General features: G+C 53.7%; 1 protein-coding gene across 4 annotated transcripts; it reads left to right on the top strand.

The window, feature by feature from the left end:
• Positions 1-2,999: 2,999 nt before the first annotated feature.
• On the top strand, positions 3,000-22,691 carry LOC144321199 (uncharacterized). 4 transcript variants are annotated; one of them, XM_077910707.1, is made up of 14 exons: positions 3,193-3,980; positions 7,527-8,118; positions 8,610-8,730; positions 10,404-10,496; positions 11,402-11,502; positions 12,866-12,958; positions 14,024-14,156; positions 15,695-15,808; positions 16,042-16,197; positions 16,513-16,637; positions 17,226-17,312; positions 19,784-20,556; positions 21,310-21,390; positions 21,758-22,691. In XM_077910707.1, exons 1-11 carry the CDS (start codon positions 3,752-3,754, stop codon positions 17,299-17,301), a joined length of 1,833 nt encoding a protein of 610 aa, XP_077766833.1. In that variant the 5' UTR covers positions 3,193-3,751; the 3' UTR covers positions 17,302-17,312; positions 19,784-20,556; positions 21,310-21,390; positions 21,758-22,691. The 4 variants fall into 4 exon arrangements, with proteins under 4 accessions (XP_077766834.1, XP_077766833.1, XP_077766832.1 ...); XM_077910706.1 differs by having other exon boundaries at positions 3,194-3,980; positions 17,226-17,356; XM_077910705.1 differs by having other exon boundaries at positions 3,195-3,980; positions 17,226-17,318.
• Positions 22,692-24,409: the final 1,718 nt, after the last annotated feature.

The following is a 24,409-nucleotide window of genomic DNA, read 5'->3' as shown; positions in this document are numbered from 1 at the left end:
GTACGTCCATTTAAAACCTTGATGGGGGGGATCCCTGGATGGCTCAGCGGTTTGGCGCCTGCCTTCAGCCCAGGGCGTGATCTTAGAGTCCCGGGATGGAGTCCCACATCAGGTTCCCTGCACGGAGCCTGCTTCTCCCTCTGCCTGTGTCTCTGTCTCTCTCTCTGTGTCTCTCATGAATAAATAAATAAAATCTTTAAAAAATAAATAAATAAAACCTTGATGGATTTGGCACATTGCCTCTCCCCCAGGGCGGAGGGGCCCCTTTCCCAGGCATGGGCCCCACAGGATGGACGGCCAAGGTCCTAGTTCCGTCCATCTGATGCGAGAAAAGGAGGAGGTGCTTGGTGAACCTAGTTGGAAAGCTTTGGGATTTAGGCTCCAAGGGAGAGAAGGGGCACTGGAGGGTTGGGGGGTGCCTTAGAGTGGTGGGGCCGGTGACAAGCTGGGGTTGTAGCAGTGGCCACTGCAGAGTCTGTCTGGAGCTCACTTGTGCTGTAGGAAGGTGTAAGCAGGGTGGCAGCCCCGGTGGCTCAGCGGTTTAGTGCTGCCTTCAGCTCAGGTTGTGATCCTGGGGTCCCGGGATCGAGTCCTGCGTCGGGCTCCCTGCATGGAGCCTGCTTCTCCCTCTGCCTGTGTCTCTGCCTCTCTCTCTGTGTCTCTCATGAATAAATAAATAAAATAAAATCTTTAAAAAAAAAAAAAAAAAGGAAGGTGCAAGCAGCTGGCTCAGGCCGGGACCCCTTCAGGGGCGGGGCCCAGTGGAGGTGAGGGGGCATTAGGAGCAAGCCTGCCCCTCCTGCCAGGGAGCCGAGGGGGTGTCGGGGGCGGGGAGGACTCGAGTTCAACAGGGTGTGTGCAGCCGGCCAGGCAGCCCTTGAACTAGAAGAGAGGGAGGGAAGGGGAATCCACCCAGGCTGTAGCTGTAGGCTGCGAAGAGACCCCGGGCAGTCTTCTAAGAGCCTGGAAACCCCACAGGGAGGAGGGGTTTTTTTCTGTGTCATGTGAGCCCACCCAATTTGTGTTTTGAGCAAAATAAATGAGAATTTCCTGGAGGTTTCTGAGAAACTGCAGAAAACCAGTAAGAGCTAACAAAACTGAAAGTAAAACCTGCCCCTCCCTGGATGGAAGGCGCCTCTGGAAATCCCCGGGGCTGTTTCTCTCCAGGCTGCCAGACCCACCCTCTCACTTCTAGAAGCTGGTCAGCCTGGAGTTCATGAGTTCACGGTGCAAGGCATCTAGTGATAGAGACGGTGGCTCCTCTTGTTGGCCCCAAGCTCGACTGAGGGGATTGTTTTGTTCTTGGACCCCCGCCTTCACTTGGACCTGAGACTCACGAAGCTTTGCAGCTTCTGGGGTTGCTTGTTTTGTGCTGCAGATGAGCGGGGTGAGGGGCACCCCAGAATTGAGGTGTGCCTCATGCCCAAGCTTCCAGACCCAGGCAGGGCACCAAAGTCTTGCCACCCATGCCCATTAGAGACAGCCCTGTTCCAAAGCTCATCTCGGACTCCTAGAGAACTGTGTGCGGGGTGCCAGCATTCACAAGCCATCCTGCTGGACACATGTCCCGCGGCCACTTAGCTGTGACCGCCCAAGGTTGGTCCCTTACGTCTGAACATGTTGTGAGTACTCTCATCTAGGTGTGTGACCAGGGGAAGCACATCAGTCCAGACGTGGAGCATCTTTCTGGTTCCAGATTTTGGATACATTCATAGCCCCAAAGCCTTTGAGTCAGGAAAACAGGGATACCCTGGGAGCCTTCCCCTCCTCAACAGCATTTCTAGGAGGAGCGGCTATGGAGGCTCCCTATGGGGCATGTATCCCGGTTCCAGTACCTTCTAGCTCCAGGCCTCAGGGCATCTCCTTGTCCCATGCATCTCACTTAGGGCCTGCCTCATAGGGCTGTCAAGGAGTGAAGGAGGTGCCCCATGAAAAACACCCAGCTCAGGACAGGAGCCCCATTTTGCAGCACATGGGGAGGATATTGTATTGTGTGTTTACGGCAGTGCCCAAATCCCCGAGAACTTGGTGTGTCCGTAAACTGTGTGCCCCTTAGTAAAGTGTGGCTCTGTGTGTGTTTCTGTCTCTGTGAGCAAGAAGTAATGAACCCAGGGAATGGCAAATAAGCCAAAGTAGTCCTCGGAAATGAGGCACTGTTCTAGAATGCTGAATGGAGTCCCTCACGACAAGGCCTGTGAGATTGTGCAGAGGAGCCTGGTTTGAAGAAAGATGGGATTCACGCAGCTGGGTAGGGGTGGGGATTTGGAGGGATGAGTGTTGTAGGGGAAGAAAAAATCCTTCTCTACCCTCAAGGTTTGCAGCGGGACAGATAATTAAATAACACAAGACAGATCCACAGGAGAAAAAACCCAAAGTTTTGTTCTGTGTGCACGGAAGCCTGATAATAAAACAGGCTCTTAGAAGACTGCCCGGGGTCTCCTCGCAGCCTACAGCTACGGCCTGGGTGGATTCCCCTTCCCTCCCTCTCTTCTAGTTCAAGGGCTGCCTGGCCGGTTGCACACACCCTGTTGAACTCGAGTCCTCCCCGCCCCCGACACCCCCTCGGCTCCCTGGCAGGAGGGGCAGGCTTGCTCCTAATGCCCCCTCACCTCCACTGGGCCCCGCCCCTGAAGGGGTTCTGGCCTGAGCCAGCTGTTTGCACCTTCCTTTTTTTTTTTTTTAAAGATTTTATTTTATTTATTTATTCATGAGAGACACAGAGAGAGAGGCAGAGACACAGGCAGAGGGAGAAGCAGGTTCCATGCAGGGAGCCCGACGCAGGACTCGATCCCGGGACCCCAGGATCACGACCTGAGCTGAAGGCAGCACTAAACCGCTGAGCCATCCAGGGATCCCCAATGATAGATTTTTTTTTTTAAAAGAGGGTGTTCAAATTTTTTTAAATTTTAATTTTAATTTATTTATGATAGATATATATATATATATAGAGAGAGAGAGAGAGAGAGAGGCAGAGACACAGGCAGAGGGAGAAGCAGGCTCCATGCCGGGAGCCCGACGTGGGACTCGATCCCGCGACTCCAGGATCGCGCCCTGGGCCAAAGGCAGGCGCGAAACTGCTGAGCCACCCAGGGATCCCCATCCCAATGATAGATTTTTATAAAAACCTGAACAGGAGTGTATTCTTACTTTTTGACAGCAATCAATGGTGGGTGGGAGTGTGGTGGTGGTGGTGATGGTGGTCCACTGTGACCACAGGCTTCGTTCGCATGATGTGCCTAACTTTACGGCCTTGGCTCTAACCTGAGGTTGACTAAAGGTCAGGGAAACGTTCCTGGACTGAACAATGAGATTGCCACTTCCATCTTTGCTCAGACCAAAAGTCCTGGTCTGTGAAATTTGGGGAAAAATTGAGAAGTGTTAATATTATATTTTTAGACGCAGTCATCAGCTTCCTCTCTTTTTTTTTTTTAAGATTTATTTCTTCATGAGAGACACACAGAGAGAGGCAGAGACATAGGCAGAGGGTGGAGCAGGCTCCCACCAGGGAGCCGGACAAGGGACTCCATCCTGGATCCCAGGATCACACCCTGAGCCCTGAGCTGAAGGCAAATGCTCAACCTCTGAGCCACCCAAGCGTCCCCACACCTTTTTTTTTTTTTTTTTAAGCTTCCTCTCATTTGTTTGTTTCTTTTCTTGGGTGGAGAAAGAAGGAAATTCCATGATTTGCAAGTCTGCCAGAGCCAGAGTGTGTGTGTAGGGCCAGGTTGCTGTCAGGCACAAAGGCAGGAAGATGGCCTGTGTCCAAATGAAGATCCACTGGGGCAAGAAGAAAGCCAGGCTGGAAGGAAGAGAAGCAGGCTTCGAGCTCCAACAATTCCTGCCCAGTGAGGCTCAGGGGCACCAGAGACAAGAGCCCAAAGGCCATTCTTCGAAGCTGAGCAAGGTTGCAGGGTTTCTGAGAGTACTGCGCAGAAATAAAGGAGACAAAAATGTCACTGATCCACCAGAAACTTCCAAAGGTATGGATCTTGCCATATTTATTTATTTTTTATATTTATTTTTAAAGATTTATTTATTTATTTATGGGCTGGGGGAGGGGCAGAGAAGCAGACTCCCCACTGAGCATGGAGCCCCCCATGTGGTCCTCAATCCTAGGATCTCAATCCCCGAGATCATGACCTGAGTTGAAGGCAGACGCTTCACTGACTGAGCCATCCAGGCGCCCCTGGTTCTTGCCTTTATATCTGATAGGAGTCTTTGTCCTGTTTCTTCATTTTTTTTGCTCATATATTCATCCTTTCATTCGGTATTTACTGTCTGCCACCCTCCTGGATGTCACTCTGGGTGCCTGGAGGTGACCGGGCACAGTGATGAGATACCTCCTTCCCATGGCCGGAGTGTCCAACATGGAGTGAATGGGACTGGCTTGTTGACCACCACCTGCCATGCAGAGGGCTGTCACAGGGCTGGGGTGGGCTGCTGAGCCCAGGGGGTCTCTCACACAGTCTGGGGGAGCAAGAGAAGTACCAAAGCAGAGTGAACCAGCCAGGAGTCATCACATCTGTGAGACTCACCGTGGGCTCCTACACAAAGCTCATCTCAAAGCTGATGAAACCAAGGTTCGGAGGGTAGAGTCATTTGCCCAGGGACCCACAGCAAGTGAGAAGGTCAAGTTTCAAATCCAGGCTGGCAGGGGCGCCGGGGTAGGGTGGCTCAGTCGGTGAAGCATCTGCCTTCAGCTCAGGTCATGATCCCAGGGTCCTGGGATGGAGCCCTGGAGTTGTAGTTGGGGGAGCCTGCTGCTCCCTCTCCCTCTGCCCCTCTCCCTGCTTGTGTGCTCTCTCTCAAATAAATAAAATCTTTAAAAAAATAAAATAAAATGCAGGCCAGCAGAGCTGGCTGCTAGATTGTGCCCAGGCTTTGGGGCTACCGGAGTGAGAGAAGAGAGGCCTGGGGTGGGAAGGGAGCCGTGTGTGGAGTGTCTGTGTCCAAGCCATGTCTGTGTCTCCATGACTCAGCCTGTGTCTGTGCCCAGGAAAGCTTGCTAAGTGACCCTGAGTGCAACAGCAGGGCTGGCCGGGGCTGTTTATTAAGGCTCTGGTCCCTAGTGGGCTTGTGGGAGGGGGCTGGTTTTCTGCGAGAAGCTGGTACCTTTGTAATCTAGGGAGTGTTTTCCTGAAGAGAAAATGCTTCAGAGTTTCTGAGGTCAGTGGGAAGTTGCAGAATTGCAATGGGAGCATGGGGTCACGGAGGGACGAGGTGTCACCACTGCCTTTCTATCTCTGGCATCTGGATGGTGACTGACATGGTTCCGAAGAGGGAACAAGTATTTAGCAGTTGATTCACAGGTGATGGGATCTTTGAGGGCCTCCTACGTCCTCATTAACCCTGTGCCTGGTGGCATGGGGGCATCCTTGCCAGGATGGTCACTTTTCAGGGTCATTTCACTTTTTTTTTCTGCTGGCCCTATGTGTTGCTGGCCTGGGATGCCGGGAGATGGTCAGTTGGCCTGGAGCAGCCAAGCTGTGCATAGCCTGATGGGGCTGCTGGGGCGTGTGGATGACGTGACAGTGGACACCCCGTGTCTGCCTTTGCCTGCCACGTCCATCCCCACCAGTGTCTGTGCTACACAAATAGTACCAACACAGCGGTGTTTGTAAGAAGCCCGGGAGACCCCAGCTTTGTAAGGGCAGCTCTTCTGTTTTGGGGTAGGGGGATCATAGCCAGAAAACAGCCAGGTCGGTGCAGAATAAACAGGAGCTCCGTGTTACAGGGGGAGGGGTGAGAGTGCTCCAGAGTAGTAGAAACAGAGTGGGAGCCGTTCAGTAATTTAAAGTTTTCAGGGGTCACAGTAGAAATATAAAAAGAAAAAGATGAAACTAATTTTATTTTATTTTATTTTATTTTTTTTTTAAATATTATTTATTTATTTATTTATGATAGTCAGAGAGAGAGAGAGAGAGAAGCAGAGACACAGGCAGAGGGAGAAGCAGGCTCCATGCACCGGGAGCCCGACGTGGGATTCGATCCCGGGCCTCCAGGATCGCGCCCTGGGCCAAAGGCAGGCACCAAACCGCTGCGCCACCCAGGGATCCCTGAAACTAATTTTAGTGATATATTTCATTTAGCCCAATATAGCTGATGTAGTATTTCAACATGTTTCAACATTCAATTGATGTTAGAATTAAGACATTTTACCTTTTTTTTTTTGGTTTCCCCCTGATAAGTCTTTGCAATCTGGTGTGTGGTTTACACTGACAGCACAGCTCAGTTTTGGCATTTCAAGTGCCCAAGTAGCCGTGTGTGGCTCGGGGCTGGTGTGCTGGACAGTGCAGCTCCGGACAGAAGGACAATGATGTCGAAAAGCCCTGCATCTGGTAAAACCATCTAAGTTCCAGGGTCTACAGTTCTGAGTTTAAGTCTAATCTGATTAATTACTATCCACGAGGAGCTATCTAGGAGAACTAGGTAGGGAATTCTCATCCCTAAATAGTTGCATGCCATGGAAGGCTGTCCTGCTCTGGTTCAAAGTAATTTCCATCCCCTACTGCACTCCTCTTCAATTCTTATTATTATAAGTTCAGCTGCTTTCACTGAGAGACCAAAGAACTACTGGCTTAAGATTAAGCAAGATAAAATTTGCTTCTCTCATGGAAGATTTGGGTAGGTGGTCCAGGGCTCCTCAGTGCTCAGAGACCCAGAAGCTCTCCATCGTACTCCTCCACTATCCTCCACATGGGGTTCTTGTCTCATGGCCCCAGATGGCTGCCCAGCTTCTGGCATCACATGTGCATCCCAGCTGTCAGGAAGGAGGAATAGGAAAGGGGAGAACATGCATTCACCCTTGACAATAGAAAGGCACTCTGAGTCCCAGTTTGAAGTATAAATGCCCTCTTATTTTGAAAATTTCAGGGAGAACCTAAAGTTCAAAAATGCCTTTTCAAGTAGAAGTCCATAAGAATTGGCATCCAGGTGTTCAATTGCTGTGGACAACCCTGCCCACCAATTCCTCTTTCAGTTTATTTTTATTTTAAATATTTTATTTATTTGTGAGAGAGAGAGAACACAAACAGGGTGAGGGGCAGAAGGAGAGGGAGAAGCAGGCTCCCCACTGAGCAGGGAGCCTGATGCAGACTGGATCCCAGGACTCCAGGATCACGACCTGAGCTGAAGGCAGATACTTAACCAACTGAGCCACTCAAGTGCCTCCCCCCCCCCTTTTAGTTTTGAGTGTCACTAGAGCCTGTCTCTTGCAGCTAGAGGCTGGGGTATCTTGCAGAGGCTCCTCTGGGATCCAAAGTGGAATCCTTCCCTTCCAATCTCTCCCTCTGGGCATAGCAGGTTGTTTCAGGACCAGCACTGTTAGCATCTCCTGGACTCCATAACCCATTGGAAACACACATTCTAGCCTGGGCTTGGGTGAGCCCTCTGGGTGGTCCTGATGCACATTTCTTTGGAGAACCTCTTTCTAGAACATTCTCAGCTACCTCTGCTGGACCTCCTTCTCTGTGAAGGGAGTGCTTCTTTTCTTCGAAAACCCATCTTTTTGGGTTCCTTTCTTCCAGGTTTCTCCGAGTTGGTCCAGGATGGGCAGTTCCTGGAGGCCTACCTGAGCATCCCGACATTGGTAAAGCAAGGGCAAGACTGCAAATCCCTGTACCAGGTTGTGGCCCAGAGCATGTGGCAGGTGGTCCAGCAGGCTCTGGAGGGCACTGAGTACTGCCCGGAGCTGGAGCTAAAGATCCAGGCTGTGCTGGGCACCATAGAGTGGACACAGGAGAAGCACCAGAGCTGGGAGGATGGTGACCTCCAGGATGGTGACCTCCAGGATGGTGACCTCCAGGATGGCGGAGTTGCCGCCTGGGGCAATCAGCTGGAGAAGCTGCTGAGAAGTGATGTGGAGGCCAGAGTGCCTGCCCTGGGCCCTGGCGACCAGGTGGACCTGTACCTGGAGAAGCTAGAAGAGGCTGTGACACAGGGCCTGAGGTCCCCGCGGGCCAGCCTGTTGGGGCCCCAGCTCTGGAAGGTCTACAGGACACACTTCCAGGAGGTCCTCCTCAACCGCCTCTGGGAGCTCATGCACTCCTTTGGCACCAACAGGGAAAGCTGTCACATGCTGTACTCCTGGGCCAAGATAACGTTGTTTGGGGAGCCAGGGTGAGTCCTCCTGGGGGACCTTGCAGTGTTGGGTGAGGCCACCACTCTGAGTGAGGACCCTCAGGCCAGGACTGTAGGACTGTGGTCAACAAAGAACCTTTGGAGGGGCCACTGGGGTGGGACTGGTGGCCGGAGAAGGGAGGATGCAGTTGGTCCTGGGGACAGCGTGTGCGCACATGTGTGTGTGTGTATGTTGGTGTGTTTGTTGTATAGCATGTGTGGATGTGTTAGCATGTTTTGTGCATGTGTGTGTGTGTGAGAGAGAGAGAGAGAACACGGAGACTTGTCTACACCAATAGAGCCTCTGGCTCCCTTTCTCAGCCCAGCTGCCCTCTGCAGTCACTGGGCCCTGTGCAGGGGTGGGGAGAGGGCAGCACAGGCCGGCAGGAGGCAGGACCCAGCTTAGAGTCCGCTGCCCTCAGCGCCGAGCTGACCTCCACACCCTAGCCCCAGCTCAGCTCTTTGCCCCATGGCTCCTTCCGACCCATCAGGAAGACACTTGTGAGTGCACCTCCCACCTCCCAGGAGCCCGCGGTCAGGCACCTCTTAGATTCTGTGACGTTTGTTCCCTGGATGTCCCGAATGCAGAAGAAGCTGGTGGGACTAATACAGGTAAATGGATCCAGGAGTATCCCTCACCCAGAGGCCTCCCCGTCCTGCATCTGGGGAACAGCAGGCAAGGGAATGGGCTAGGGTGGGTCCTGGGTGGGGGGCTGAGGGGTGGTGTGCTGATTCTGTGCCCTGAGCACTGTCACATGGGAAGTGAGAGTGTGCCGAGGCTCTACGGTGGGAGGAACCCTGCCTAGTGGGCCTGTAGGGAGAGCACCAGGCCACAGGTCTCTGCCTTGACTGGTGAGTGCAGTCCGGCACCTTCCACACCGGGGGCTACGGAGCAGGGCCAGCGGGCCTCAGGTGGGCGCCTGCGGTTAATCCACGCAGACACAGTGAGGACTCAAGGGGACATCACAGTCTCCTACTGGGGTTGAAACGTGATTTCCTATAAGGGCACCCCTGGTCTTGGCACAGATGTGTCGCGCGTCCTAGGGACTTGTGGAAGAGATGTTTGGGGATTGCAGGGAGGCTCTCGGCCATTCTTAGCTAACAGACTGAGAAACTAAGCTTTATGACAGTAAGGTAAAGAATCCGTATCGATTTAGCTGAGATTTTTCCAGTAACTGGTATATAAATGCCGAGCCTTTTTTGGGTTCCTTGGATCACATGGGTTTGAGGCCCTCTTTCCTTCATGGTCCTCCCCGAAACTGTGGCGTTGCAGTCTGAGCTGAATTAAGGAAGACAGGGCTTATTCCCTGCTCTCCCACTCTGCACCTGTCAAGGGCCACGTGGTAGTGTCCAGTGGTCCATTCAGACACGCAGCCAGGACGAACGTGACAACGCGCCTTACTGTGGTGGTGCTGTCAAGAGGCCAAGTGGGAGTGATGCCGTTACATCCCCGGGCACCTGTGCCAGGCGAGGGCTGGCATCAGCTGGACGTGGGGTTGGGATCCTCTCTGGACCAGACCCAGGAGGAGGGCAGGGTGTGGCTGGGGTGGGGTAGGAGTGGGAAAGTGCTGAGGGCTGAGCCAGAGAGAATTCACTTCTAGGCGATCCCCTTCTCCAGATAAGAAGGCCTAGGCCTGCCGAGGACCCAGCAGGCCTCCTGGGCTAAGAGTGAAACTTGGGTGGGAGCATGGGCAGCCAGTGTGAGCCCCCCCAAGACTGCACTGCACTGGCCGTGTGCAAGTCCAGATGAGGAGGACAGCTTCCTCAGGGAACCTTCCCCTTTATCACTGCCGTGGTCGGGTGGGGAGGTCACACTTGGGTTCTTGGCCAGGAGTTGGTCCTCAGTGCCCCGGGTCTCTCTGGAGCCGCCTGGTCCCCAGCAGTCCACCGCCCCTGTGTGCCCCGGGGCTGTGGGTCTCTGGGAGCCCCTCTCGGGTACCCTCATGAAAGGGCTCTGGCTGCCCAGGAGTGGCAGCTGCTCGGTGCCTACGGGTGAATGAGTGTGTGGGGCATGGGCGCAATCACCCTGCCAGGATCGAGGAGGACAGTGTATCTAGAAGGTGCTTCACAGGCCATCCATGATGGATGGAGGGCTGGAGGCCGTGAAAGAGGAGTTTGACTCGGTTATAGGACCATCAGGGTGGGGGGATTTCAGGCCGCTGGTCAATGGTCCCCCTTGCTGGCTCTGGTTCTCACCCTCGCTCCTGTCTTCCGTTGGAGCTGGGCCTGGTGTGCCCCAGAGAGGAGCATGGGGATAGAAGTTGCTTTCACTGTTTTCTGGGCAGGAAAGCTTGGAGGAACAACTAGAAAATGTCCTGATCTGTGATTGGAAAACATGGGCCCAGGCTTCCTGCCCGACGTTTATCGAAATCTTCCAGGTACATGCCCATCGGCACTTTTCCAGCCCACCATGCAGGGTTCCTGGCCCTTCCTGAGCACCCGGCTTGGAAGGGAGGGGCCCTGGAAGGACTGGGGTGAGGGGGTGACGGGCTGATGGGTGTTGGGGCCCATGTGCAGCAAGGATGAGTGGCACACTGGAGGTTGGGGCTCCGGGCATCAAAGTGTCAGTGTCTGAGGGCGGTGGGCAGAGGCAGATGAGGTCCTAGCACAGGGCTGGGGGGCATCTCTTCTGGGGAGAGGCCTCCTCCTGGAATGTCTCTGCTCATGAAGCCCGTTCCAACCTCAGGGAGGACTTGCATAGAGAGAGACCCGTGTCTGGGGACACCTCGGGGAGAGGGTTGAGCAGCCCATTGGGGGTGGAGAGGCCACCAGTGGGTGTGTGTTGGGGCTGGCGCTCTTCTTTTAGAGGATCCGGTGCAGGGGGTTTCTGTTTCTTCTCTTGACCGCTCAGGGTTAGAGGGAGAAGAGGAGGTGCTCTTAAGCATTCTTAATGCCTTTATCCCAAGCAGCGCTGTTCAGTGTCAGGTGGGGCTGGGGCAGCTTCCGGGACCCACAGGAGAAGCCTAGCCCTGTGTGGAGATGAGGAAGTTGTTCAGTCTGGCTGATGGCAGGATACAGTGGAGGGTTCAAGGGAGAGAAGCCTGGCAAGACAGGTGGGCTTGGGAGGGGCAGTGAGGGCCTGGTGGGAGGTGTCTACTCTTTGCCATCTGCAGCAGGCAGCCTGGCAGGGAGGTGTGGGGGGGTGGCCTGTGCACTCCAGCCCTTCCTGCAAGGACAGGTGTGTCAGGTACAAAGCTGGGGGGGGGACATATTCTCCTAGGGTCCACTGGCTTTGTGACTGGTCCCTGGGTCCCCCTGAGAGCCCATTTATTTTGATTGACAGCTGCTGGAAGAAAACATTAATGCAGTACAACCCATTGGACTACCTATCACTAGCCAGGTGCAATCCATGGTTCTGGAAACATTTTCAAAGTTTCTGAAAAGGTAAGTGAAAAGGTGGTCCTTGCCCAGAGAAGGAGGCGTGGGTGACTGGGTCGACCAAACCCCAGTTGGAGTGCTAACCAAGCTTCTAACCATGGGCCAGCGGGTGTTTGGCCAGTTCCCGAAGCAGGGGAAGCTTCTGGCATTGGCTTTGGGTGCTCCCAGTTTGGCCTGTTTCACCTCCTACCTTCCCTCTGGAAATATCCCATGTGACATGGTGGCTCTAGCCTCCTGTGGCTGTCGAGCTAGTTCCATGGAGGGACTACAGTTAAATTTTATTTAATTTTAATTAATTGACCTTTAAACACCACGCGGGGCTGTGGCTCCCCTACTGGACAGCAGGATGGAACACACCCAGCTCTGCCCCAGTCTAGGATTTGGGTGGGGACCCCGCCTCTTTCCGACTGGCTAGGGCTGGGTTCAGGGTCAGTGTGTGGGTGCCTCAGGCCCCAAGCATGTCTCGGACGAAGCACTGTGTAGACCACATCACGAGGCTCTTTTCTCTGGGGCCTTCAGAGTGGCTGTGTTCACCTAGGATGGGCTCCTTAATGGGGCAAACACTAAGCAGGTTACTTAACAGAGACCAGAGATGTGGATTTTTAGGTGAAATCAGCCAGGTTTTAAATACTTACGAAAATGTGGTTGGGGGATCCCTGGGTGGCTCAGCGGGTTAGCACCTGCCTTCGGCCCAGGGCCTGATCCTGGAGACCCGGGATGGGGTCCCACGTGGGGCTCCCTGCATGGAGCCTGCTTCTCCCTCTGCCTGTGTCTCTGCCTCTCTCTCTCTCTTTCTGTGTGTCTCTCATTAATAAATAAATAAAATCTTTGAAAGAAAAGAAAATGTGGTTGGGTAGCCAGTTTGATCCTTGTTCTTGGGACTTAAGTGAGGGCGCGCCTTCTCTCCTGCCTTTGGGAAGCAGCGTGCTGTCCCTGATCCTCTCCCTGCTCTAGGGCCGCTTCAGGGGCCCAGCCCAGGCTCGGGGTGCCAGCCCCCCCTTCCTCTAGGCCTCACTCCGACTCTCCCAGGGGGCCGGCCGGGCTGGGAGGGCGGGCCTCTCAAATACTGCATTAGCCAAAGGGAAAAAACCACTCCCATCCGGTTCTGAAAGCATTTACCACAAACGATCCCGGAGCGCAGTAAATGAAAAGGTCGTTAGGAAGCATCTGGCTGCAGGGCCTGGCACAGAGCCGGCCCAAGTAAACTCTGCCGTGTGAACCTCTCGGTCACTGTCACCCACATTTGTGACTCTGTGAAGAGAGCAGCAGCGAAGTGGGGAGGGGAGCGGGTCCTGAGGGCCTGGCTGGGTCCGGCGGGCCTGGGGGCGGGGCTGGCGGGAGGGGCTCTATCTCCGCCCTCGCACTGCAGGTACGAGGCCGAGGCCGCCCACTTCCTCCACCAGAACGCCACTGCTGGGCCCCTCCCCGAGGTGCACGTGCTGGCAAACTGCTGCATCCTCAGGTGCGTGGGGTGCGGCCGGGCGTGGGCGGGGCCGGAGGGCGGTGAGACGCGGCGTGGGCGGGGCCAGAGGGCGGTGAGAGGCGGTGTGGGCGGGGCCAGAGGGCGGTGAGACGCGGCGTGGGCGGGGCCAGAGGGCGGTGAGACGCGGCGTGGGCGGGGCCAGAGGGCGGTGAGAGGCGGTGTGGGCGGGGCCGGAGGGCGGTGAGACGCGGCGTGGGCGGGGCCAGAGGGCGGTGAGAGGCGGTGTGGGCGGGGCCGGAGGGCGGTGAGACGTGGTGTGGGAGGGGCCGGAGGGCGGTGAGAGGCGGTGTGGGCGGGGCCAGAGGGAGGTGAGGCGCGGTGTGGGCGGGGCCAGAGGGTGTGAGGCGCGGTAGGGCGGGGCCAGACGGTGTGAGGCGCGGCGTGGGCGGGGCCAGAGGGCGGTGAGGCGCGGTGTGGGCGGGGCCAGAGGGCGGTGAGGCGCGGTGTGGGCGGGGCCAGAGGGCGGTGAGACGCGGCGTGGGCGGGGACCAGAGGGCGGTGAGACGCGGTGTGGGCGGGGCCAGAGGGCGGTGAGGCGCGGTGTGGGCGGGGCCAGAGGGTGTGAGGCGCGGTGGGGCGGGGCCAGAGGGCGGTGAGACGCGGCGTGGGCGGGGCCAGAGGGGGGCGGGGCGGGGCGTGGGCGGGGCCAGAGGGTGTGTGAGGCACGGCCCCCTGGTGTGGTCCAGGTTCTGGGCGAGGCCAGTGGGAGGCTGCGGGTTGGGTGGCCGGTCCCTACTGACCACCATGAGACAAGGGGAGAGGACACCCATGTGTTGTACAGTATGACCCCATTTCCTAGGGAAACACCGGTAGCACTGGCCGCCTCTGGGCGAGTTTTCCACTGTACCTTTTGCATTTTAAACCACGTGGAGACAACAGTCTGTAAATACTGGTAAACAGTGGGACCGGATAGATAGACAGCAACAGCAGCAGAGATGAGGGCCGCCCGACGGGCGCGGAGGGGCACCGGTGTGGCTGGTGTGCAGCCTGGGGCTGTGGAAGGCGCTGGGCCACCCCTATGGATCACTTTGGTTGCCCCAAAAGGGAAACGTGGCAGGAGCTGAGCTGGGCACACATTCTGCCGGCACATCTGGACGCTGTCGTGCAAGACACCATCCACGACATCGAGAGCCACAGCCGGGACCACTTCCTGTTTAAGGGCAGAGCCCTGTGCAAGGTGCCGTCCCCCAGTGCCCCAGCCCTGTGTGGGGTCTTCTCTGTTCCCAGAGAACCAAGGCAGGAGGCGCCTGCCTGTGTCTCCCTGGACTTCTGCCCAGCCCAGCAGAGCCTTTGCTGGGGTGGGACACGGCAGGGCCCCAGTGGCGGACTTGGTTGGAGAGGTTCCTGGTCAGGCCTTCTGCCTTCCTCAGGCCGGAGTTCTTTGTCTGGAGCAGCAGGCTGGGCCAGCTGGGACGAGGGTGGGTGGGTGCGGAGGGTGGGTGGGTGCAGCTGGACTTGGCCTCTCCTCCTGTTCTGAGGCCTGGCTCCCTCCCCGCTGAGGGCACCTCCCTTTATCCCCTCTTCCTTTCTCCACCTGTGAAACAGCTCTCCTGCCAGACCAGCAGAGGCCTGACATCTGCTCCCCCTCCCCCAGATCCCGGCTTTGAGCCTGCTGCGTCCCAGGCAGGCAAGGTCCCTTCAGTGTGTCCTAGAGCCTCCGTCCCTGCCCCTCTGGCACTGCAGCTGTCACACTGGAGGATGAGGTCCCTGAGGATACCCAGGGGCTGGCTTGGCCCCAAGTCAAGTCTTGAGTGTGCAAGGTGGCCTCCTAGGATGTGGAAGCCACAGGAGAGAGTTTTCCCTTCAAATCTGGGGTTCAAAAAAAAAAAAATAAAATAAAAAAAATAAAAAAAAAACAAATCTGGGGTTCAGGGCCCTGTTCTAATGGGGGCTTCCTGGGTGGAAGATGGGAGGTCCTGGTGGGTGGGTCTCCATTCCTGCAGGTCTATCCAGTGATTCATTTTTCGCGGTGAGGACCAGCTCTGGAGACACTTGCCATTGGATTTTCCACAGAGATTTGAGCACCTAGGAAGACACAGGGAGGTTCCTCCAGGATGGCCGGCATACTGCCTTGCCTCACCCCCGTCCCAGCATTCTGTTCTGTTCTGTTCTGTTCTGGCCCATCTAGAGCCCCAGGGTCCTCTAAAAAGAACTCCCAGCAGCCACAGCACATGGACCGAACTTGGCACCCTGTTTTATAGATGATGCCGATGAGGCTCATCATGCAGATGGGACACTGGGGTGTAGTGGGCCTGGGACTTGCTTAGGTCCCCTGGTTAAATGCCGAGTAGGCTGGCTTTGCCCCCTCTGCCTGTCCCCTCTGGCGTCCATTGAGAACTGAGTCTTGGGAGTCTGATCCGGAGGGTGAAGGCATCATCGAGATCTGGAGCCAGGCAACGGTCCTGTGGGGACCCAGAGAGAGGGGGACACCCGGGAGGACTCTGGAGGGCTCCAGGGAGGAGCTCAAGTCAAGGGCCGCAGTTTGAATCTGGGGTACTCCTAGGAGTCAGCAGGAGGAGGGTGGACAGAGCTTTGGGACAGATAGCCAGGTAAGCCTCTGGCTCCCTCGGTGTGGGCCCTTCTGGTCCAGAAGCGTGTGCCTGGTGGGGAGGGGAGGGGCCCTCAAGGCTGGGGGAGAATAGTCTAGGGGGCAGAGAGCACAGCCAGACCAGGCAGCCCGGGGGCCTCCATGACGTCTGGCCTTCCTGTCTGCAGAGTCTGCTCCTGGGTTACTTCGTGAGGAAGGACAAGGATCTGGTTGGAGCTCTGGAGGCCTTGTGGCAGAGTCTGGAGGGCCGTCCCAAAATGTACTCCACTCTCACGTATGAGGTAGGAGGCCCACTTGGGGGCGACTGCCTTGACCAGAAGCTGAGGCAGGAACCCCTGAAACCTGGCAGTTAGGGCTTCAATCTGCCTCGTGGTGGGGAGACAAGCCCCCGACAGGCCTGTGCCAGAGAAGTCCGTGTAACAGCCCGCCACCCCCACCCCCGAGGGCCAGCCAGACCGTGTCCTGGGACAGCTTCCACTCAGGCCTCTCTGTCTCCTTGTGTTTTGGGGAGCAGGACATCATGCGAAGTTTGCATGTGGTGGTCTTTGGGGAGTACATCCAGGCCCTGGCCACCCACCTCAAGAAGCTGGCGCCCAAGAAGTGGGAGGACATCTTGGTTCAGGTGAACACTGACACCACGAAGTTGCACAACATCTTCACGAAGCACAGGGTGAGTGTGGACCTCTTGGGGAAGGCCGGGTGCTGGGGGCCTTCCAGTTCTGTGTCCTGGCCCCCCGTCTGGGCAGGTGTGCTCTCCTCACCCCAGCCACACGCAGGCCCACCAGCGCTGGGCCACCTGCTCTCACGGCAAGGCTGTGAGGTGGAGGCAGGGATGTCTCACGCTCTGACCAGCAGTACAGGCCGGGTGAGGGGCCTGAGGTAGACCTGGGGTGTGGGCCTGTAGGTGGGTGAGGTGAACGGGTCCTCCTGAGAGAGGAGGCTGGGAACACAGGGCCTGGGCTCACCCACTGGCTGCTCCCTGCAGGACGTTGGCTTGGCCAACCTACAGGAACCCATCATGGGGATCTTCCAGCTCAGAGGGAACAAGGGCAGGGAGACTGTGGATGACTGGCTGGCGTCCTTCAGGGACAGATTCCCAGATTATTTAAGGTATGAGGGAGAATAAGGGGTAGGAGGTGGGTAGAGGGGGGAGGGGAGCCACGGAGGTGGGGTACTGCCAGGGGCCCAGGTCGGGGAGAGGGGGGGCCCCCAGCATGGAGGGTCAGTCGCTGCCAGGTATCGGGAACCCTAGGTTGGAGTCTCATAGCTCAGTGATCCCCTTTCCCAGAGAGGGAAACAGGTCTCATAGCTCAGTGATCCCCTTTCCCAGAGAGGGAAACAGCAAGAGTCATGGCAAGGCCTTGGCCAGAGTCCCCAGCAAAACACTGCAGGTGGTGTAGGACCATCACCCACCCGGGGTCTTAAGGAAGACTGGTCTCCCTGCCTCTTGCTCCCAGGCTTCACTGGGCAGGATCCTTAGAGTCAGGACCCTCCTGTCCTGACCCGTTCCCAGAATTCCCAGGGCTCCCTGGTAGGCTGTCTAGGGGTCCTTGGAGGGAAGGGTGGGTGGGGACTTGGGGAATCTGCTAGTGTCCCAGCTATCCTGGAAAACACTGGTTGAGACTTCATTTGTGCACACTCATGGGTGCACAGGCCAGGTGGTCACGGGTGCACAAGAGCTCTCTCCCCACCCCCTAGCACCCAGGCCCAGCCATGCTGCTCTGTGCTCTTGGAGGAGACCGAGGACAAGGGAAGCTGCTGCTGCTGCTGTTGACCCCAGCTCTGGTAAAGGTAACCGAGGCTGCAAGGCTCCAGAGCGCTCCTCCAGGGTAGGCGATAAGGCAGGGTCCAGCCCTGGGCCGGGTGGCCAGGGCAGGAACTTGGGGGACGCTGAGGGAACGAGGTCGAGGGGCACAGCCAGAGCATGGTCCCATTGCTTTCAGAGAACATTACTTCACCGTGTGCTCTCGGCCAGCAGTTCTCAAACGTTTTGGTCTCAGGATCCCTTTACTCTGAACAATTACTCAACTAAAGAACTGTGGCTTATGGGATTGCATCTAAGAGTTACTACATTAGAAATTAAATCCAAGTAATATCTAGTAACAATTCATTTACAGTATTTGTTAAAATAAGTAGTAATCCGGGGCACCTGGGTGGCTCAGTGGTTGAGCATCTGCCTTTACTCCAGTCATGATCTTGGGGTCCTGGGATCAAGTCCTGCATCGGGCTCCCTGCAGGGAGTCTGCTTCTCCCTCTTGCTCTGTGTCTCTCATGAATAAATAGATAAAATCTTTAAAAAAAATAGTAGTAATCCATAAAGATAGAAAATTAGTATTTATCAAATAACTGTAAACAAAGTAAATGATAACATATGCTATTTATATGTGAATACATAGATTTGGAAATAAATTGGTATTTATATAAAAATAACACTAATTTAGAAATATTAATTTATTTTAAAATAATAAATGTATAACATATTAACATTATGGCAAATAATGATTTTTAATTGAAAAAAATTAAGTGTTTCTTGTAATAATAAGAACAAACTTAATAATATGGGTGTCATTGTTTTATATTTTTACAAGTATCTTTGGCTTACTAGGAGACAGGTACATCCTCGTATCTGCTGCTGTGTTCAACTTGTTGGACATGCTTTGGCTGAAGCATGTAAGGCAGATCCAGCCTCTTATAGACTAGTTAGTGTGTTGGAGAAAGGGAGGGTATTTTATTTTATCATTTTAAAAAATATTTTATTTATTTATTTGAGAAAGAGAAATCATAAGCAGTGGAGAGGGATGGAGGGAGAAGCAGGCTCCACACTGAGCAGAGAGCCTGATATGGGGCTCAGTCCCAGGACCTTGGGATCATGACTTGAGCCAAAGGCAGATGCCTAATCAACTAAGCCCCCAGGCACCACAAGGCAGTATATTTTAATGCCTCTTTTAGGTATTTGTTGTTATTACTTTTTGATAACAGAACTAAACTGGAGAGGTGGTAGTTTATTAATGATTAGGACATGGATTCTGAAACCAACCTGATGAATTTTATGAAATCTGCATGTTCCATTGTAGTAAAATCTGCCGGTCTGTCTTGCATTTGAGTGGCTCTTCTACCCAATATGTGATTTTGTAACATCGCAAATACCAGTCCACAGTGATGCAGATCCAGGTGTTGGCACGTTTTATCACACCTTATCCAAAAAGCACCATTGTTAAAACTGCCATTGAACCTATCAGGAGAGTCCGTAGCTGTTGGGAATCCCAGGGTCATAGTAGAAGACACAAGTTTTCCAAAATCCTGATTTTCGCTGGAGGGCTCAAATTTTTATTGTTGGTAACAAATACTGTCTGTTGTTTGCTTTGAAGCCGCCAGCTCACACCATTTACTCTCAAGAAATCGCTGTCAACAACTGAATAGTCTGTCCATTGGTCATTCTTTCAAGTAAAAGTGGTATGCCGTAGAGCAAGTGGCTAGTTCAGCTTGTAACTCAAACAGTTGCACAGGTGCTTTTCCACAGGGCAGCTACTGTCTTTCTCTGTGTGGTAGAAGGGCTAACTATGAACTGTGCATTCCTTCCTGTGGAATATTAAACATCTGGGTACTCACGGTTGAGATTTAATAAAAGTAACTGTTTTTACTCTTTTATCAGTACATTTTAAATTGAAACTGGATTATTTTTGTGAGTGCATGATGGTGAAAGGTACTAGTAGAATTTGCTGTCACTATCTTGGCGCAGGCTAAGGTTCCAGCAGCTTTATCCACCATGGCTTTTGGGCCATGGATATAAATGTCTGCCCAGTGAAAAGCAAAAACAGTGGTTTAGTATAATGAAAAGAGTTTTGATCTCACAGGTCTCCCGAAGGGGCTCAGGGCCCTAGAATTCCATGGAAGGTATTTTGAGAACCACTGGTTTAGCTGCACTGTGCTCTTCTTTGCCTGTAGGTGGACTGTAGGTGGACTTCTCTGAAAGTGTTGATATTTGATCATTTTCCCCACATAAAAATGATGCATTCATATGGTTTAAACAGACTGTCTCTAGTCTTTGCTGTTCTATTCCACCTCCCTGGAGGGCCGTTCCCATCTGTTGAAATTCCCCTCCTCCAAGGTCTGGCTCCTAGACCTCCATGTCTGTTGCTTACTTTCTTCCCTGAAATGCACATCACAGTCTCCCTTCAGCCAAGAGCTGTCTTGTCTGCTCACTGGCATGTGTCTTGATAGCAGAGGACCCACCATGTTTGTCTTTGTCTTCACAGGATCTGACGGCAGCTCCCTGACTGCCCTTAATGGAGGTGGAGGTGAGCTCGAGCTTCAGGAAGCCTCGGGCTGTGGAAGTTGTGTGGCTCCGACACCCACCTATGGAGAAGGATCTGGGTGCCCCTGGCCACCAGGTGGCCACTTCATAAATGGTGGCCTGACATCCAGGAGGAACCCAATCCTTCTCAGTTCTGGACTCGTCTGTCAGAAGGAATACCCTGACCCCAGCCACCAAGCAATAAGGCAGGCCAGGCCTTGTGGGAGGCCACATGCTCATGTTCTAGCCAGAAACCCTACTGAGGACCCAGCCAAAAGCTGGCATGAACCCCAGAAGAACCTCAAGATTCCTGCAGCCCCAACCACTGTCTGATGTAGCATCAGAATTAAAGGCGAACATAGCCTATTGGTGATTGGTGACTGAACAGTTGGACCCTCGCCTGGTGTGGAAGTTCCCACAGTTGGTATCAAAAGAGTTGTGAGCAGAGGGACAGTTTTGCTGGAGTCACCTTGGTCACCCACGCCTCCCCATGGAGGTGGGGGGACACTTGCTTGCTGCCACCCCCAAACTGCATGAAAATGCTTCAATGAACAGGCCTCTGCCTAATCTGAGTCAGAAGCTGTCAAGTCGTTTCTCCTTTTCCTTCCCTTTGTCCTCCTTCACGTTATTCTCTTTTCTGGAAAATGAAAGAGTAGTTCCTGTACATCAGTATTTAAGAGAGGCTGCGACCCAGACCTTGCTTCAACGCTGTTTTAGCAGATTCCCTAGGCTCAGGTACGTAGCACTTTAACATAGTGTAATAGAGGCAATTTGCATCTGTATTTCTTTTGTCCTTGGAGATGTTGAAAATAATTTAAGAAACTTAAATTTCCAGGTCAGGGGCACTTGAGTGGCTTAGTTGGTTAAGATCTGCCTTCAGCCTCAGGTCATGATCTCAGGGTCCTGGGATTGAGCCCTGTATCAGGCTCTCTGCTCAGTGGAGAGCCCGCTTCTCCCTCTCCCTGTCCCTCTGTTCTCTCTCTCTGTCTCTCTCAAATAAATAAAATCTTAAAAAAAGATTTCCAGTTGGAAGAGTCTTTTTTAAAAAAGATTTTTTTTTTTTTAAAAAGATTTTATTTATTTATTCATGAGAGAGACAGAGAGAGGCAGAGACACAGGCAGAGGGAGCAGCAGGTTCCCCATGGGGAGCCTGATATGGGACTTGATCCCAGGACCCCAGGATCACGATCTGAGCCAAAGGCAGACACTCAACCACTGAGCCACCCAGGTGCCCCCAGATTTTTTTTTTCAAGGCCTGATTTTATTTCACAATGCTGCCTGTGTGGTCTCTGTCTTTTGGGACTGATTTGGCCTACAGCCCCGATCACCACTGGCCCTGACCCCAGTGGGCCTTGTCCACAGGCCACAGCTTGGTCCCTCATTGCGGTGGACACACTTTTTGGCCTGGAGTCCTTAGAGGGTCTCACATTCCTCATGTTTGAAGAAAGAAGTGGCTTGTTCATTCCGTCCTTCTCTGACTTCCCACAGGTCCATGTGACCCTCCATCCCATGGGTCACCACCTGCTAGAGAGAACAGACAGGCTGCTTCCTTCCTGAGCTGCCATCCTGGTGGGTCTCAGCCCTTCCTCTCCCTCTCTCACACCTGAGGAACACTCTCTTCTCTGACTCAGGCCCAGGACCATGTTCCTGGGGTCATTTCTGACCCAGCAGCGCAGGACCATGCTGGCAGGGAGCAGGAAGCCCCAGCATGCCCGGCCGAGGCCTGCGTGCAGCAGAGTCCCAGGGACAGCCGAGGGACCAGCCACATCTCCCACCCCTTGGGACCCAGGGGAGAGGGCCCTAGGCATGGGGCTGGGTGGGGAGGGTCACTGAATGTGGGTTTTCCATCCCAATCACGTTATATAAGCAAGCAATTCCACCCCCTCCCCCCAAAAAAAGACAAAAGAAAAAACTCAAGCCGTATGTTTTATTTCAGACTGTCCTGGACTGAGGCTGGGCAGCAGCAAACACTGATCGTCTCCCGAGGAAAGTGCCTTCATTCTGGGCGTCAAATCGCTCCTACAAGTAGTTTCTGAAGGAAAGGACAATGAGCTCTGTATAAAAATAAGCAAGCACACAAGGGCAGAGGAACCATGAGTGAGACCCAGTAGGACCTGCAGACAGCAGACAGGCCTGCAAAGACCGGCTCTTGTCACACGGTGTAGCAGACACATGGCATATCAGACACTGAGTGTACCAGACACCGACTGTATCAGGTACACGGTGTATCAGACACTGTATCAGACACTGTATTAGACACTGACTGTAACAGATGCACAAGGTATCAGACAGCGACTGTACTGACCGTACCAGATACCGACTGTATCAGGCACATGGTGTATCAGACACATGGCATATCAGACACCAACTGTACCAGACACCGACTGTATCAAACACTGACTGTATCAGACATGGATTGTACCAGACACTGGCTGTATTAGACACTGACTGTATCAGACACAGAGTATCAGACACTGTATCAGACAGCGACTGTCTCAGACACTGACTGTATCAGACAATAACTGCATTAGATGGTGACTGTATCAGACACACAGGGTATCAGACAGCAACTATATCAGACAGTGACTATATCAGATACCGACTGTATCAGGCACACGGTGTATCAGGAACATAGCATATCAGACACCAACTGTACCAGACATATGGTATATCAGACGTTGACTGTATTAGACACTGAGTGTATCAGATATTGACTGTATCAGACACCAACTGTACCAGACAGTGACTGTACCCGACACCAACTGTATCAGACAGCGACAATATCTGCCACAGACACTGACTGTACCAGACACATAGTGTGGAGTGTGGACAGATTGTGTCTAAAGAAATAAAACACAAGCTTGAAAATATCTATAGGGGCAGATGCTGACTCCCTTCATGGGGGATTTCTTGTGGCCTTAGAGAGGATCCTTTGGGACCCTTTGGGGAACAGGGTCACGAAAAAAACTCCATTCTAACACTTTCCCTTCCCTGAGCCTCCTGTATGATGTCAGGCCAGTTCCTGCCTCTCCACCTCGTTCACAGCAGGCCACTGATGCAGCCAAGCTTCCAGAAATGCATTAGGACCCATCTCGGGTGGCCTTGCCTGGACACCAGTCACCTGTCACATGAGGATGCTCCTGCAGCAATGAATGCCCCTTACCCTCTGACGTTCCGTCCCTGCCCAGCTGGCTTCCCCTGGTCCCTGCGGGTGCACCGATAAGCTGGTCCCCTCAGAGTAGACATGGTTCGTCTCTGCTCGGGTGTGCATGGTCCTGACCTTGGTTGTTGGTCTGCCGGCCCGAGGGTTGGTGGGGGGACCGTTCTGGAGAGATCGGGTGTGATGTCCTGAGACAGACCCAGAGGTGGGGGGCAGACTTTCACCCCCAAATCCTCAACAAGTAGGCAAGGAGGGTCAGTTGGCAAGCAGCCTAGTTTCCCTGGAACATTCCACATGCTGATTCCGAGGGCTCCCGGTGGGACGAGCCTTAGTTGCCAACATGAGAACCCACTTACCAGTGCACTTTGAATGGGTGCTGGAAGTCGCACTAGGATCTGATCTTAAGGGTAGCAGAGCTGAAAATGTTACGTCTTTTACATCAAAGATGGGGCGCTGACAGGAACAGAGCGACCTTCAGACACAGATGAGGATGTTTGGAAGGATGAGCCTGAGAATCTTCGACACCCCTTCCCTGTGAGCCTGCAGGAGCGAGGCTCCCCCTTTCCAGAGGGTCTACAGAGCCTTAGGCTGAGGCAGGGGCCTAGCAACATGTCGCTGCTGTCTCTTTGGGCCTGTCCCTACCAGGCCTCATTGCATCCCAGCTGATAAACAGGGTCGGCATTGAAAATAGCCCAGCAAGGAAATACAGTCTCTGCTCTGGGGAGGTGGGGTGCGGTGGGGGTTGCTTCTTCACCGAAGCCCTGAGGCACCTGGTTGAGATCTGCTGCCTGGTTGCAGAAGGCGCCAGTGGATGCAGCTTCAAACTGGCTGGGGAGGGGGTGGAGGGTGACAAGGTGCGTAGAAATGAGGGGAGCAGGGATTGGTTTGGTTCTCTCTGTGGCTTGGTTTTCCTTCCTGTATTTTGAAGCTCTTACAGATGCATAAACAGGTTTGTTTGGTTCTCTTGCTGAATTGATCCCTTTACTCTTTTTTTCTCTGGTACTAATCCTTTCTCTGGGGGCTCCCGGGTGCTGCAGTGGGTTAAGTGTCCGACTCTTGGTTTTGGCTCAGCGTCATGAGATTGAGCCCTGCATGGCGCTGGGCCCCGTGCTCAGCTGGGAGACTGCTTGTAATACCTTCCCCTTCCACTCCTCCCCCGACCCTCCTGCTCGCTCTCTAAAATAAATAAATAAATAAATAGAATCTTTAAAAAAAAATCCTTTGTCTGAAATCTATTTTATTTGATGTTATTAGAGCCAAATCACTGTGATTTGACATGGCACTTTTTCCATCTGCTTGCTTTTAAGCTATTTTGTCTTCATATTTAAAGTGCATTTCTTATAGGGAACAGATCCCGATCTTTTTTTTTTTTTTTTGGCCAACCCCAAAAATTTCTGCCATTTTATAGAGGAGTTTAGACCATTTGCA

The sequence above is a fragment of the Canis aureus genome, chromosome 9, assembly GCF_053574225.1.
Source record: "Canis aureus isolate CA01 chromosome 9, VMU_Caureus_v.1.0, whole genome shotgun sequence".
Taxonomy (NCBI): Eukaryota; Metazoa; Chordata; class Mammalia; order Carnivora; family Canidae; genus Canis; species Canis aureus.
The sequence above is the reverse complement of the archived record's forward strand: the minus strand, read 5'-3'. Positions and strand labels throughout refer to the sequence as shown.

Bases quoted from the DNA above. Each gene is read 5' to 3' on its own strand.
- LOC144321199 (XM_077910707.1), top strand. From the start codon at position 3,752: ATGGCCTGTGTCCAAATGAAGATCCACTGGGGCAAGAAGAAAGCCAGG. The intron at 8,731-10,403 runs GTAAATGGATCC...TTTTCTGGGCAG, and splicing joins AGCTGGTGGGACTAATACAG to GAAAGCTTGGAGGAACAACT. The intron at 16,198-16,512 runs GTGAGTGTGGAC...TGCTCCCTGCAG, and splicing joins ACATCTTCACGAAGCACAGG to GACGTTGGCTTGGCCAACCT.